The 16,632-nt window shown below is 45.2% G+C and overlaps 1 protein-coding gene across 2 annotated transcripts in view; it reads right to left on the minus strand.

Annotated features, from left to right (window-relative positions):
* Window positions 1–16,632, minus strand: part of NTPCR (nucleoside-triphosphatase, cancer-related) — a 43,537-nt gene that overhangs the window by 3,832 nt on the left and 23,073 nt on the right. The window contains exon 4 of one of the 2 annotated variants that reach the window (XM_079698956.1): window positions 6,233–6,442. The exons of the other annotated variant lie outside the window; for it this stretch is intronic. Coding sequence (XP_079555082.1) covers window positions 6,233–6,442 — 210 coding nt within the window. The remainder of the gene's footprint in view (window positions 1–6,232; window positions 6,443–16,632) is intronic. 2 annotated transcript variants of the gene reach the window in all.

Raw genomic sequence — 16,632 nt, forward strand, 5'->3', positions numbered from 1 at the left:
GACTGGCCTACCAGTCAACGACTTGGGCGCCATAACGTCAGGAAGGCTGTGAACATATATATGGACAGAGGAATAGGCAGGGGAAAAAAATGCCTATTCATGTATACACTATGTGCAAGAAAGCAAAACAAAACCACATACATTTCCTTGAAACTGTGTGGGAGGTACCCTGACAAGTTTTAAATAAGCAGGGGATTGAAAAAAGAAATTAATTTGGCAATGCTCATTATTATACATTAACATATAACAAAAGTATTACTAGTCTCTCCGTCTCATATTGTCTCCATTTCATTTTATTGAACCTAAAAATAGGCTCATTCATGAACTCAAACCCTCTAACCCTACTTTCCCTTGAAGTTTAAAGGCTCTAAACCAAGAATTATTTTGCCAGTGGGGTTTTCGGGAACCCAGTGCCCATGGCAGGGATGGGACTATGTTTCCATGGCAACGCCGCTTCTCTGGGGAGGCGGCAGGAGGGGCGATGGTTCTTTGTTTCCGTGGCAACGCCACTTCTCTCGGGAGGAGGAAGGAGAGGTGATGGTTCTTTGTTTGGGTGTCCTGAATTCTGTGTGAGTGTACAGCGTAGCTTTACTGAGCTATAATTCATATACCAAAAAATTCAACCTCGGGCAGAATTCGGTGGCTTTTAGTAGATTCACAGTCGTGCAATCATCAGCACTATCTATTTGGAGTATTTTCATCACGCCCTCCCTGCCCGCCCCCAATTACCCTCACTCTCAATCACTACACTCACTCCTTCCCCCCAGGTGTTGGCGACCACGAGTCTATTTTTTTGTCTATAGATTTGCCTATTCTGGACATTTTGTGCAGAATGGAATCATACAGTGTGGAATCCTCTGTGACAGGCTTCCTTCCCTTAGTGTCACGTGACGTAAACTCCTCCACATTGAGCATACGTCACCACGTCATTCCCCCTTACTGTCCAGTGATGCCCCATCGTGTGTGTACACCACATCTTGTTTGTTTGTTCATCAGTTGATGGACATTTGGGTTGTCACTTTTTGGCTGTTATGAATAGGGCTGCTATGAACACCAGTGTACAAGTTTTTGTTTGAACACACGTTTTCAATTCTTTTGGGCACACACTTAGAAGTGGAATTGCTGGGTTATAGGGTAATCCCACGTCTACCTTTTTGACAAACTGCTGCATTTTTACAGTCCCAGCAGCAGGGTATGAGGCCTCCAATTTCTCCACATCCTCACCGACACTATTTTCCATTTCTTTCCCTTAATTTCATTATAGCCATCCCAGCAATGTGCAATGCTAGCTCACTGTGGTTTTGGTTTGCACTGCCCTAAAAACTAATGGTGTTACAACATATTTTCATGTGCTTATCGACTATTTGTCTATCTTTGGAGAAACTCCTTTTCAGATTCTTTGCTCCTTTTTAAATTGGTTTATTTGTTGTTTTATTATTGAGTTGTAAGAGTTCTCTATGTATTCTGGGATACACGAAGTCCCTTATCAGATATATGATTCTTAAATAGTTTTTCCCATCCTGTGGGTTGTCATTTTACTTTCTTGACAGTGTCTTTTGAAGCACAAAAATTTTAAATTTTGGTGAAGTTCACTTTATCTACTTTTCTCTCATCACTTGTGCTTTTGGTGTTGTAACAAATAAGACTCTGCCTAACCCAATTTTACAGAGATTTACTCCTATATTTTCTTCTAAGAGTTCTATAGTTTCATTCTTACATGTAGATCTATGGTCTGTTTTGAGTTAATTTTTGTGTCTGATGTGAGGTAAGGGTCTGGCTTCATTCTTTTGGATGTGGATGTCCAGTTTTCCAGCACCTTTTGCTGAAAAACAATTTTTTCTTCATTAACTTGTCCTGGCACTCTTGTTAAAAATCAGTTGATCACAGATGCAAGGGTTTATTTTTGGACTTTCAACTCTATTCTGACAATCTACGTGTCTGTCCCTGTGCCAGCACCACACTGTTTTGATTCCTGTAGCTTTGCAGTAAGTTTTGAAATCAGGAAGTATGAGTCTTCCAACATTTAATGATTGTTTGAGCTGGGTCCTTTGAATTTCCATATGAATTTTAGGATTAGCTTGTTAATTTCTACAGAAAACCCTGCCTACTGACTTTTGACCTAAAGGTTGGCAGGTGTATGCTCATTCCTGTACCTACAGGAGTCTGTGACCCAGAAACAGCATCAAATTCCTGGTGAGATGAAAATGGTTTATACCCTGCTTGGTTAAAAAAAACCCATGGCCAGGAAGAGTAAGAGGAGGTCTAAAAATTTCCAAATTGGAGGGAAGCTGGGACCTAGTTCCCATTTTTCTTGTGATCTTGCAATCCACAGGCAAAAACTAAAAGAAGAAAAACTACTTTATGGACAAAAACAAGTTTAAGCGGCTCTGAATTCAGAACAGTAGAACAGATTTTAGTTACAGTAACATTTTTCTAAAGTAGAAAGACCAAGTACTTTCCAGGGATCTTAGATTTTAAATCATCTGAACCACCCCTACCCACGAAGGTAACACACATCAGGGCTACAGTAACGCTCAGGCTTGGGAGTCCACAGACCGAGGTCTGAATCCTGGCTGTACCCCTACTAACCGAACAACCTCGGACAAGGCCTGCCAGCTCTCACTGATGACCTGGCTGCCGTGACGTCCCTGATGCACTGATGGACCTCAGCACCTCCCCCAGGTGCCCCAGGACTGGTGGCCACCCTGGCAGCTCAATCCCTGTTCCTGAGACTCTGGGCATCTCTCCTCTCTCCTGTCCCCTCAGCGGACAACATTCTCCAGCATCTCCATGAAGGAGAGATTTCACAGGAAGTCAAGTGAAATATGCTTTGGAAATGCCACCAACATGACCAAACTCACATTTTTTTGTTAGAAGTGACTGGCAGGGAGAGACATATTTTTTCATGCTGTAAGTCAGACAAGGATGAAAGCAGTACGAGAGCTCTTGCTCAGAATCTGGACCCGTGAAGGTCTTCACCTCTCGTCTCTGCAGCACTGACATTACCGTTAAATGTTTTCTGACATGTGGTCTCCCATAACCTAATATTGAAATAAATTTAAAACAGTTTTCAGTGGCTACACTTGGCATTAAACTACAGAAGAAATGAGGAAAACATTTAACCAAACTTCTGAGAGGGAAACATAATTTTCAGGAAGGGAAGCTTCAACGCCTGAACCTGCACCAGGATAGAAGTTTCTATATTACTGAATTCCACAGGTCCCCGTGGCCCTGGATTTTATTTTTTTAGTCTGCTCTTTCTTGGGCAATTTCTACTATTTCACCCTCAGGTTCACTGATTCCATCCTCTGTCATCTCCATTCTGCTGGTGGGTCTACCCACGGACTTTGGCGTTCAGTTACTGTATTTTACATTCTAAAATGCTCATTTCATTCTTCCTTACAGCTTCTGTATCTTTGTTGAAACTTTCAATTTCTTGGCCGAGAATTTCTATTTTTCATTTGTTTCCAGTGGGTTTGTAATTGCTCACTGAGGCATTTTTACGATGGCTGTTTGAAAATCTCTGCCCTATAGTTCCAACATCTATGACGTCTTACTGTTGGCATGTCGCTGTTTCTCTCACTCTGGCTGATGTTCCTGGTTCTTTGCATGACAAGTGATTTCCAATTGTGTCTCTCATGCTGTTCCTGGGGTCCTGAGGTCCCTGGCCAGTGTGCCTTCTTCCCTCTACCATTCAGGTCTTCTTATGTCTGTTTTACGTACAACGTCCAAGGTTTTTATCTGACTTAGGAGGAGGGACAGGGAGCAGTGTGTCTATTCCATTTTGTCTAGGACTGGAAGTGTCCTCGGGGGTTTTTCTGAAAAGTAAGGCTCTGTTTACCTGGCCCTGTTAAGAAGAACAGTCTAGATAATGTGAATAACTTTTGAGTTATTGTGAATACTTTCCCAATATCATGACTTCAGTCCCATCTCCACATCATCTGTCAGCACAGGGAAGCTGCCCTCCGCATTTTACATAACATAATCCTGATCTGGAAGGTTCCTTCGTTTCCCCACTTCCCCCTTCAAAAACCCAGCCAAGAACCACTTCCTTCCGGACAACTCTCCCTACTCCTGTTCACACAAATCTCTCTTCCCACCTCCAGATTTGGACTGTCCCTTGGTCTGTTTTTCTTGAGGGAAGGGAATACACCTCACGTGTGCTTGTACCATGGACTAAGTGTCGGATGCAAAGGATGCTCTCAAAAATGAATTCAGGTAACTTTGCTGCATATTAGAAAGGGAAAGGACCAAAGAAGCACCTAATCCAGCCTCTAAATTTGCAGATAAGGAAAATAAGATTCTTCCTTTATAAAATATGCACCGAAAGATCACATGAGCCCCAGAGGAACACAAGAAAGACAAGAATAATGGGGTCGCTTACAGAATTAACCAGAAGCTAATCACTTTACATCATGAGGAGCCAGGATTACCTTGCCTAGAGAATAACCTCCTAGCTTAGAGAAGTGAAAATGTGGTGTTGTCTTAATATACAGCACTGGTTTCTGGACGTAAGAGTCAACCGCAATCCCACTGTCGGGTTATTAGTCTGCAGAGACAGCCGGGCCTTGGACTTTAGCATCAGCGCTTCCCCAGCCCTCCAGCCTGGAAGCTGTCTGACCTGAAGACTAATTGTTTTTCATGATCTCTCATTATTCATTGTCTCTATTTCCACAGAAACTCGACAATCACAACCCAAAACTCTAACACGGAAGCCATGTGAAATAACAGATAGAGGTGGTAACATACAACTCTGCAGACAAGGCCCATGTCCACTGAGGAAGTGACCCTGCCTGGCTCTCAGGCCTCCCCTGTTTGCCACCTCCCTCCCCTACCGCCAGTCCCCAGTGACCACAGTGCCCTGGTGTTGCATTTACCTTCTTTGCATTTATCCATATCTGAAATTGCCTAAATGCTTGCTTACGTTTCTCTTATCTAGCCCCTCCATTAGAATGTCAGCTCCATGAGGACAAAGACTTGGTCTGTCTTGTTCATCACCAAGACTTAGTGAGAGGCCGAGCGCATAGGAGACGCTCAATACATATTTACCAAGTGAGAGAATAAATGAATAAAACAACGCACAAACAGATTTCTCCAAGTCTGGCTGGTCTAATAACCCTAACGGCTCTCTACTGCCCCAAAGGTACCCTGGACACTTGGGTGACAACATGTGGATGTCCCCTGGGGCCAGCCGGCCCTGGGGACAAGTAACCAGCGGTGTGAGGCGCTCACTGGCTCTCTGCAGCTAGAGCACACGCCCGGCCCTCCCATAGAAGTGGCCCTGCCAGCCCCACTGTTTCACCTGGTGCCAGCAGGGGGGTGGCAGACAGGGACAAGCAGAGTGATGTGGCCGCACTGATGCAAACCAACCGAGGCGGCACAGGGAGGACAGTGCCTGACAAAGAGGGGCACAGAGAGACGGCGGGAGAGAAAAGCAAGTCTGTGGGCAAAGTGCCAGCAGTGCCACCAGAGTCCCCGACAACTGGCTCAGATGCTGCCCCCTGACCTACTCACCCTCCACACGTGCTCCGCCCCAGGGCTCCTCCCACTGCAGGGGCCCCAGAGCCCCTGAGGGCTGGCGAAGACAGGTCCTGGGCCGCGCCCAGAGCCAGATTCATCCGTTCCGTGCAGGGTGTCTTACCAGCTGGGTACCTGACATGTGGCCAGTGTGATTGAGGCAAAGATTTCTCTAATTTAATTCAGTTTAATTTAAATATAAATAGTCCCATGTGGCTAATGGCCACGGCACCGCACAGTGCAGACAGCACATTTCCACCCTAGTGGAAACTTCTCTGGGCGGTGCTACTCTACAGCATCTGGAGACGGTGCTTCAAACTGTAGCCACAGGTTCTCCCCACAAGCAGGAGGCGGCCAGTTTCAAAGGGAAAAACCTTTAACATGAGACGGCACTTATTCGCCTCTGTACCCTCATCGCCCCGGGGGGGAGATGCACTCAGACCCAGAGCACTGCTGCCCGGGTGCTGATGTTGGCAAGGCCCCGGCGCCTGGTGAGGAGGGCACCGCAGGAGGGGCAGATGCCTCAGGCGGCTCCCCGTAGGCACATCTGCTTTGGCATCCAGCAGAGGTATAACTTCGCTTCTATAACTCACCTATATTCTGCCACGAGAGGAAAAAATACCACTAACTCAAAGCCAAAGGTGTATCTAGAGCCATGTGCTGTTTCAGGGCACCCGCTCCACGCCTGCGGGTAGAGAGGCCCGGGGGTACTCACGCTGAACACCTTAATGTCGTTTCGGGTTCTTATCTCTTCCACGAGGGCCAGCGGTTTTCCTTTGGGTACTGGGATGGTGCCAAGGACGACAGTCCCCGGGGCGGACAGCACCTGGCGAACGGCCTGGATGAACGGCTGACTGAAGAGCTCCATCTTCCCCACCTCGTCGATGACACACACGCTCTGCCCCGGGTCACCTCTGGGACCTGCCTGAGGATGAGAGAGACACTAACTGGGACACCGGGTCACATGAGGCAACGGGCCCAGGGGTCGCCCTGCCCTACCACTCACCGACTGACCGTCAGAGCAGGAAAGGCAGCCCCACTTTGGGAAGCAGGAGGCCGTCTCTCCGTCCACCCAGAGCAATCAACTGGCAGGAAAATCCAGGGGAGTTCCCTTGGAGACCACAGCACCCAGAAAACTCAGTTCCCTGAGCAGCCAGTTTCCCTGGCAATTTCCACTCTTCTAGAATGGTCCTGATAATAACCAAGCTTTATATTTATATACACCCAAGAAATAAGCAGGCTTAAAAGAACTGAGGCAGCAGGCCTGGGAGCCCTTATCAGTTTTTTCGATTTTGAGTTGTACGATTGCCTGTCTGCTGGGAGGAGGGGACCGCTGCGGCCATTTGCCTGTGTATTTCCCAATCTGTGCTACAAGGGTCGGTGGAAAGGAATGAAAATCAAAAGAGAAGGAGTCCTGGTTTAAAAAAAAAAAAAAAGTGAGCACGTTGTGCCCTTTAATCTCAGCTTCCCCTGCTAGTGACTTTATACTAATGCACTTCTACTACATCCTTGAAGACCCCTCTAGGAAGAAGTGGGGCAGCCAGCTTCCAAGAGTCCTCATGACTCCCAGCTCCTGGGACGTGCACCCTGTGCAGACCCCTCCCCACGGTACCAGGGTGGGTCTGTGTGATCACCAGAGAATGACAGCACGCAAAAAAGACTGCTGTTTCTGCCTTGGTCTCAATCTCCATCCATCCATCCACCCATCCATCCATCCATCCATCCACCCATCCATCCATCCATCCATCCATCCACTCATCCATCCATCCATCCATCTACCCATCCATCCATCCATCCATCCATCCATCCACCTATCCTGGATCACCTGCTCGCAGGGAAGATGCCTGCCATGTTGTGAGGACACGCAGGCAGCTGATGGTGAGGTCCAGGTGATAAGGAACTGAGGCCTCATGTCAACAGCCAGGGAGGATCTGAGGCCTCCCAGCAACCATGACCGTGAACTTGGAAGCCTCAGGGCACTGCAGCCTCCTGAGAGACCCTGAGCCTGAACCATTCAGCAAAGCCGTTCCTGGATTCCTGATCCAGGGGAACTGTGAGATCATAAGTGTTCGTTGTTTTAAACTGCTAGATCTTGGGGTAATTTGTTACACAGCATCAGGGAACTAATACACATGTCCTCTCTAGAAAGCCTTCCCAGAGAAAGCTGATAGGCCTTTGAGTAGTTTTTCCACAGCAGGGACACAATAGAACATACAATAAGCACTTCAGTGAATGCTGAGTGACAAATACATTTCTATATCTTTATATAAATGATTATTTTGAAAACGGTATGTAAAGCTGATTTACAAAGTACTTTTCACTGTAAGTTCTCAGATTCCTTAAATACTAACATCAATACATTCTCAGAATGAATGGCTAAGTTAAGCTAGATTTTGCTCCAGTTCTAAATACCAAAGCTCTTACACAGTGTGGCCATGGGTGGCGTGCATGTGGTGACCAGTGACAGATGGGGCTGAGGGCAGATCCTGGAGCCTCGTATGGTGCACAGAGGAGTGGGATGCTGTCCAAAGGCTGAGACTCAAAGTCAGGATCACACATTGTGATTGAAAAGCTGCTCAGTGTGTGGACTCAGGAAGACAGGGGAGACTTCTTTCGGAACAGACATGGGATTGGAGGGAAGCCTTAGAGCAGTGGTTTTCAAACTTTTCTGTAAGAAGTGGTACTCTTTTAATTCTCCTGCTTACTATCAAATACATATAACATATTTTTCCACTCCTTTTATTGGCAGAAAGACCAGGAAGGGGCCCACTGTAGTCATGCGAGAGAGGTCTAAACAAGCACTCAAACTTCTGTGTTGCTAAGGCACTTCACGTTCACCTCTGAGTGTACCTGCGTGCGTTTGTATACACATAGCTACCCCATCTCCCCGCTAGAAGCAGAGATGATGCTGTATTCATCTTCTTCCTTCCCATGGAGTTGAACAGCGCAAAGCTGGGCTGAAGCAGCTGATGTGGCCCTGCACTGGCAGGGCGGCTAAGCGAGGGAGAGTGAGGGGTCAGTTGCTATTTCAACAGTTTCTTCAAAAAATGAATGCCAGGGCTTCCCTGGTGGTGCAGTGGTTAAGAATCCACCTGCCGATGCAGGGGACACGGGTTCGAGCCCTGGTCTGGGAAGATCCCACATGCCGCGGAGCAACTAAGCCCGTGAGCCACAACTACTGAGCCTGCACTCTAGAGCCCGCGAGCCACAACTACTGAGCCCGTGCACCACAACTACTGAGCCTGCGTGCCTAGAGCCCACGCTCTGCAACAAGAGAAGCCACCGCGATGAGAAGCCTGCGCACCGCAACGAAGAGCAGCCCCCACTCGCTGCAACTAGAGAAAGCCCACGCGCAGCAACAAAGACCCAACGCAGCCAAAAGAAAAGAACGCCAAATTGGGGAGAAAGAAAACAGATATCGGCCACCCGTGTGTCAGCATAAAAACAGACACTCCCACAACAGCGAGCCATCGCAACTGACCTGCCTCTGAGTAAGGAGTGTCTGGGGCATTTTGCTGCCCCCAGAGACTATGAATACCTGTGGACGCTGTCTTTCCGGAGGCTACAATCTAAACAGCAAACAGAACTCCACTCCAGCACATCAGAACGACAGTTTTGAAAGCGGTTAGTTCCGAGAGAAACAATATCAAAGCATGCGTGAGCACCCATGGCTCTGTGTTCAGTGGGTGCACGTACGCGGGCAGTCAGGTACACGTGAGCAGGTCCACGATAAAGCACACGGCTCCACAGCCACCCACCTGCCTTTCTCTACAACGTTCACCAATGAGAGCTCACCTACATCATTTAAACTTCCGGACACACATGTAGACGTTATTTTCTACCAACTGGAAATGCTCATTTTAAAACCTTAGCTTATATAAAATCCCCATTCTGTCCAGAATTAGGGACTTTCTTTAACCAGAAACTATAGGAATCTCAAAAAGGCTGGGATTTTTAATGAAAAATTGAGTTATTTGCACTCAGTTGAGACAGATATCAGAGGCTAAGCCACTCAGACACCTGTAAACAGTCAGCCTGTTTTTCTGAATAACACATGAACATATATGAACGAGCTTAATAAAAGAACTACGATTATGTTCAGAATTGTTTCCTTTCTATATGGAAAGAAATTGTTTCAATTTTAAAAGGAAACAAAAAAAAACCCCAGTGACCATTCACCCCGTTTCCATTATTCTAAATGCTCTTCTGAGTTGATGAAGACACAGGGATACAGCACTAGGGCCCAGGTTTGAAAACCATCAGTAGCCTGGCTCCAGCTTCCCCATTTCCGGCTGTGGGTTCCAGCCGTGGGTATGGAGTAAGGAGCCCGTGGAGGACTCTGGGTGGCTCTGGGCCACGTGGTTAAAAGCACTGAGCACACCCTATGGGGAGCAGCCGTTCTCCGGGCATCCCCTCCCCGCAGAAGACAACTCAGGCGGCATCACTGCGGTCCTCTGTGCCAATCCCCATGCTCTGCTCTTATTCTTGCATTTCAGCTCGTTACACATTTTCACTGTCACAAAGAGTGGGAAAACCTTCTCTGTGCAAAGCATATTTCAGTCCCTATGTTGGTTCTGAGGGAGAAGATATTTTCTTGGGATAGAGTCCTAAAGTTGATCAGCCAGGAGTGAGAGAAGTTATGAATAATTTTATAGCTTTGGTTAGACTCAGCTAGCTTGCTTTCCAGAAAGAGTAAATCAATTTAGAGCGACAATGAAATACCTCTGTATCAGCTTTGCTGGAGAGCTGAAAAACAGTGTGATTCTTTTGGTCCTTTGTTTAATCCTTATGTGTACTTTTAAGGATACAAAGAAAATGTAAACATAAAATAAGCAATTTCCTTCAACCAAAATACTGAACGAAAAAAAAGCTAATTAAAGTTGCCTTTGCCTTATTCTGAATCATTTAAATAATACATATTTCCAGTGGTGTTAAGGTTGCCATTTGTTTTTTTTTTAAGCATCAGACACAGACTGGCTTCTGAGCTCGCCTTCCTGGGACAGCAAGTCTCAAAAGTGATGGGAGGGAACCAGGCGGCCGTCGGCCAGAAGGCAGTCAACAGAACTGGAGCCCTGCCCCCTGAATAGCCACAAGTTCTGGGGAAGCTGGAAAGGCAAATGGTGCAAACAGCAGCCAAGGCCGAGCAAGTTCCTCGACCCTCTTGAGTTATTAGCTATAAGGCAGGGCTCCAATTAGACTTTTATGTGTGTTTATTCCAAGCTTTAAAGTTTCAGGATCCCTCGGCAGTCTGGTGGCATGTTGACTGCATGTCGCCAGGGAGTAAAACCCCAGGCTGGTGGCCAGGACGAGACGTTTAGATGGCTCTGTGCGCCCCGCAGCACTAAGCACAGGTGGGGCAGAGCTGCTCCCACCCACATGCCGGAGGCTGGCGCTGAGGCTCTTCCTGGATGTCCCCATGGGCCTCCCCCGGCTCCACACCAGCACCTGACCACAGAGTGCCTTGGCACCTTCCAAGCTACAAGAAGGACCCTGAGGCTGAAACAGCATCTGCTGGCTGTCAGCCCAGGGGGATTAAGAACCCAGTCCCCCTCGTGATCCCAGCGCCGTGGGACCAGACAAGATGTTTGGGCTCGTGGGTCCCACGACGGGCCCTGGTTCCCAGTGAACACAAATCAGACTGTTGGTGTGACGTCCTCCCAAGGTACTGCGCCCATCACCTCCCTCAACTTCTCAAGAAAAGCAACCATAACTATCCCTATGCTCTGCACCTCCTAGCAGCCAGGACTAACACTTTACAAGCATGATCGCCTTCAGTCCTAATAACTTCACGTAGCAGACATCGACATCTCTGCTCTACAACTAAGGAAGGGAAGCCAGGGGGTAAGTGACTCATCCAGTCCCCGAGCTCCCAAGGGACAGGGCTGGGAGGCTGACCCAATATCACCCAACTCCATGGCCTCTGCCACCCGCCATAGGCAATTCCATCTGCACAGTTTCCACATGAAATAAGGAAAGAACTGAGTCTCAGAAAGTCATCTAACCATGAAGAAACCACTTTTCTTGCCAATGAGAGAAGGAAGAGTGCCTTAGTTTCTAGGGCCCTACAGAGGTATAGCCACAAAAACGCTAATTTTTTTGGATTAATTATATTACTTTCAATTACTCAAAAAAACCTACATATTTGGGGTCCCAGAGCAATAATATCACCAACCTCATTTTATTACGTACAGAGAATGGCCTACTTTAGTTGGCAGACGTGCCCTGCAGGTGAAGGGGCCTCCACCCTCTGCCAGGAGCTCATCTCTTTGCACACAGTAGAGAAGACAGGAGCAGGTATCCCAATATGCACAGGCTTACCTCGACGAGACGCGGAGTTCGCTTCCAGGCACCCAGAATAAAGCCAGTATCACACTAAGGTGAGTCACATGAATTTTTTAGTTTCTTGGTGCATCTAAAAAGTGTGCAATCGCATTATGTCTAAAAGAACGATGTACGTACCTTAATTAAAAAATACTTTGTTACTAAAAACTGCTAACCATCATCTGAGCTTTTGGCAAGTTGTAATCTTTGCTGAAGGGTGGGGTGGCCATGACAATGTCTTAAAATAAGACAACAATGAAGTCTGTCGCATTGATTGGCTCCTACTTTCATGACGATTTCTCTGCAGCAGGCAATGCTGTTTGACAGCATTCTACCCACAGACCTTCTTTCAAAATTGGAGTCAATCCTCTCAAACCCTGCTACTGCTTTATCGACTAAATTTATGGAATACCCTAAATCTTTGTTGTCATGTCAACAATCTTCATAGCACCTTCACCAGGAGGAGATTCCATCTCAAGAAACCTCTTTTTTTGCTCATCCATAAGAAACAACTCCTCATCCATTAAAGTTTTATCCTGAGATGGCAGCAATTTAGTCCCATCTTCAGGCTCCACTTCTAGTTCTCTTGCTGTTTCCACCACATCTGTGGTTACTTCCTCCACTGAGGTCTTTTTTTTTTTCAATATTATGGCTTTTATTAAAACGCTGCACAGAATATCCTTATACACACATTTGACTCTCTCATTAGGATAAACCTCCAAAAGTGGAATCACTGGATCATCCACTGAAATCTTGAACCCCTCAAAGTCATCCATGAGGATTGGAAGCAACTTCAAATTCCTGTTAATGTTGATATTTTGACCTCTTCCCATGAATCATGAACATTCTTAATAGCATCTAGAATGGTGAATCCTTTCCAGGAGGTTTTCAGTTGACTTTGCCCAGATCCATCAGAAGAATCACTATCTCTGCAGCTACAGCCTTACAAAATATATTCCTTAAATAATAAGACCTAAAAGTTGAAGTTGCTCTTTGATCCATGGGCTGTAGAATGGATGTTTTCTGAGCAGGCATGAAAAAAACAAGAATCTCCGGCTTCTCCATCAGAGCTCTTGGGTGACCAGGTGCATTGTCAATTCTGAAAGGAATCTTTTTTTCTGAGCAGTAGGTCTCAGCAGTGGGCTTCATATATTCAGTAAAGTATGTTGTCAACAGATGTGCTGTCACCCAGGCTTTGTTATTCCATGTACAGAGCACAGGAAGAGTAGATTTAGCATAATTCTTAAGGGCTCTAGGATTTTCAGAATGGTAAATAAACACTAGCTTCAACTTCAAGTCACCAGCTGCACTGGCCCCTACCAAGAGAGTCAGCCTGTCCTTTGAAGCTTTGAAGCCAGGCACTGACTTCTCCTCTCCAGCTATGAAAGTCCTAGATGGCATCTTCTTCCAATAGAAGGCTGTTTCTTCTACATTGAAAATCTGTTGTTTGCCGTAGCCACCTTCATGAATTAGCTAGACCTTCTGGAGAACTTGCTATAGCTTGTGCATCAGCACCTGGGGCTTTACCCTGTACTTTCATGTTATGGAGACAGCTTCTTTCCTCAAACCTCATGAACCAACCTCTGCTGGCTTCAAGCTCTTCTTCTTCGGTTTTCTCACCTCTCTCAACACTCACAGAACTGAAGAGAGTTAGGGCTTTGCTCTGGATTATGCTCTGGCTTAAGGGAATGTTGTCACTGTTTTGATCCTCTCTCCAAACACTAAAACTTTCTTCCTATCAGCAGTAAGGTTGCTTTGCTTTCTTATCGTTTGTGTGTTCACTTTTAATTTCCTTCGAGAACTTTTCCTTTGCATTCACAGCTTGGCTAACTGGCACAGGAGGCCTAGCTTTCTGCCTGTCTCGACTTTCAATGTGCCTTCCTCGCTGAGCTTAATCATTTCCAGCTTTTGAAAAGTGAAAAGACGTGCAACTCTTCCTTTCACTTGAACGCTTAGAGGCCACAAACCTTCAATTTGTAAAAAAACGCAGTATCTGCAAAGCACAAGACAACGAGGTATGCCTGTACTACCTTCTAAATCCTCCTTATCAGCTGACAATGTTTACAATAACTGTTTTTTTAAAATTTCAATTGCTTAGTAAAAATTTTAATCACTACTTAAGCTTTCGATAAAAGTTTGGTATTTTTGATGCCTGATAACCTTCTATTAGAAATTGTCTGAAAGAGATAAAGTTGATAATTTTTGCTACAGTGAAATGGTGATGACTTTTTTTCTAACTAATGAGGTAAATGGATACAAAGAGAGGAGTACAGCTTAGATCAAGGGAAAAATCAATCTTTATGGGTTTGTTTTGTTCAGTTTTTGAATGTACAGTGATTTTATGTTTGTTTCACCTTGCTATAGAAAGTATTTCAAAAGGGGGTAGCTAAATTTGCTTTCCAGTTGAAGTCTCAAGAGAAAGTTATTATCTTAAGATAACCTAATAAAGTGTATAAAAAATTAGAAAAATTAACTGGGAGAAATTTTGATGAGAAGGATGTGCATGGTCATAAAACAGCTCCCTACTCACAGCTATTAGTTCAAAGGAAGAAAAGAATAAACATACAGGGGAGAAATTGGTCAATTCCTTGATCGGGTAATCAAATTAACATCACCAACCATCACGTACCTCCAGATGAGAGGCCAAGAAGGATGCATCACCACACACTATAGAATTCCAGCTGAACCTCATCACAAGGAACCATCAGAAAACCCCAAAAGAGGAACATCCTATTAAAATAGAACTGTACTGTTCAAAAATGTCAGTGTCACAAAGGACAAAAAAAATGACTGTGGAAATGTTCCACATTAGAGGAGGCTATCAAGATATGACAACTAAACGTAATACCTGGCTCTAGATTGAAGGAAAAGAAATGTTACGAACAACACTGTTAAGTCAATTGATAAAAGCAGCATATGAGGGGTAGGTTAGATCAGAGGATTTTCTCAGTAAACTGACTGAGGTTGACAACTGTGCCGATTATGTAACAGCATATCCTTACGCTTCGGAAAAAATACTGCACGTTTAGGACTTAGGTACTGTGATGATTACAACATACTCTCAAATGTTCCTCCCCCAATTTATATGTTTATACAAACATACAGACACACACACACACAAGAAGAGAGAGGGAATAAATAGGGCAAATGTTAAAAATAGGTGACTCTGGATACCAAGTCCACAGGGGGTCTTGTACTATCCTTATCTTTACAAGGTTCTCTAAGAGTAAAATTATATCCAAATAAAGTTTTTAAAAGTTAAGACTCAATACAAAAAAAAGAAAACATTCACATGCATACTTTCTCAGTATCAGATTCAAGAAAAGCACCAACTCCTGGCATGAGAGCTTCCTTCTGACGGCACACAGGGCTTCAGACCGATGTGCACAGGACGGGGGCCAGGAGGAAGGGCAGAGCGGGTGGTCAGAGGGAGAAAGAAAGGCCAGTCGCACACATCCTTCTCCAGGCACACTTCCAGAGCACGTGACTTCCCCATGCTTCTTGGGAGGGGCTGCAGGAAGAGTCACGGGAAGGAAAGGAAACCCAGGGCAGCAGCCAGCTTGGCATCTAACTGCACAGAACTGCACCACGGCCAGAAGTGGGAAGTGATGAGCGGCCCAGCTGCCTGGTGGAACCCGGGAGATCACCGGGAGGGCGGCCACGACAAAGGCTGCACGGTGAACTAAGGAGCCAACCTTATACGATGCTTGCAGTTCTTCTTCCTATTTTGATTCACTGCAGGAATGCTTTTACTGAAAAATTATAACTTTTCATATCTGCACCAGATAGCTTCTAATTCCCCTTGCTGATCTTGTAATACGTATGTGTGATCGTGAGGTACAGAAACAGAAAGTGGGGCAGAACCAAGAAACAAATGCCAGGCTTGCTAACAGTGAAGGAAATTCTAAAGCAGTGCTTGGGCTCTTGTCAGCCTTTCAAGAACGGCTCCTGACTCGATTTTTCTAAATTCTTTCTAAAGCTCAGTGGCCTGAAATACTAAGTGGCCTTTCCAGGTCAAGGGATTAAATAAAAGAACCTTTCCCTGGACAGTTGATCTCGCACCTTCAAATGAAGTTTCAAAGATATGAAGCAGATTCTTCTTTCAGAATCAAAAGCAGATCCTGCTCTCAAAAAGAATATGCACTGAAAGCCATTATTTTGAACAAAACAGAAAAACGCAACAAAGCGTGTGGATTTTCATTGGGTATTCTGGTTCTAGCTCATTATCCCTTCCATGGATCTTTATAAAAAATGACACTGTTCACCCTAAAAAATAAGGCTTTGAGTAGATGTCTCTTATTCTTCACAACCTTATAACCTGCTGTTATTGTTTTGTGTGAGTAGGAGATACACCGGGAACCAACAAAATGTTAAACCCTATATTGCATCAAATTCTAATAAAGCATTCAAGGTGGCTGTCAAAAAGACCATTATGCAAAAGGCCAGTGTTATCCTAACAGCCTTGATCATTAGAAAACTGAAAAAGCAATCTTAATTACAGCAGCATCAGAAAATACAAAAGATCTACAAATAACCTTACAAAAAAATTTTAAAAAAGAAACGGAAAGAGAGAGAGACTCTGTTTTTGGCTGTAGAGAATGAAGATTGTCTGGAAGATTAGGATGTTCTTTATATCATAATAACTACATTTTTGTATAATTCCAGTCACTTCATACAAGACTTTTTGTAACAGATTACAGTTCATACCAGTACTGCTGCTTATAAGCTGTTTGTCATTGGGCAAATTACTTTCTATTCTATGCCTCAGTTTCCTCATCTGTAAAACAGGAAAAC

This window comes from Hyperoodon ampullatus (genome assembly GCF_949752795.1).
Source record: "Hyperoodon ampullatus genome assembly, chromosome: 1".
Lineage (NCBI taxonomy): Eukaryota > Metazoa > Chordata > Mammalia > Artiodactyla > Ziphiidae > Hyperoodon > Hyperoodon ampullatus.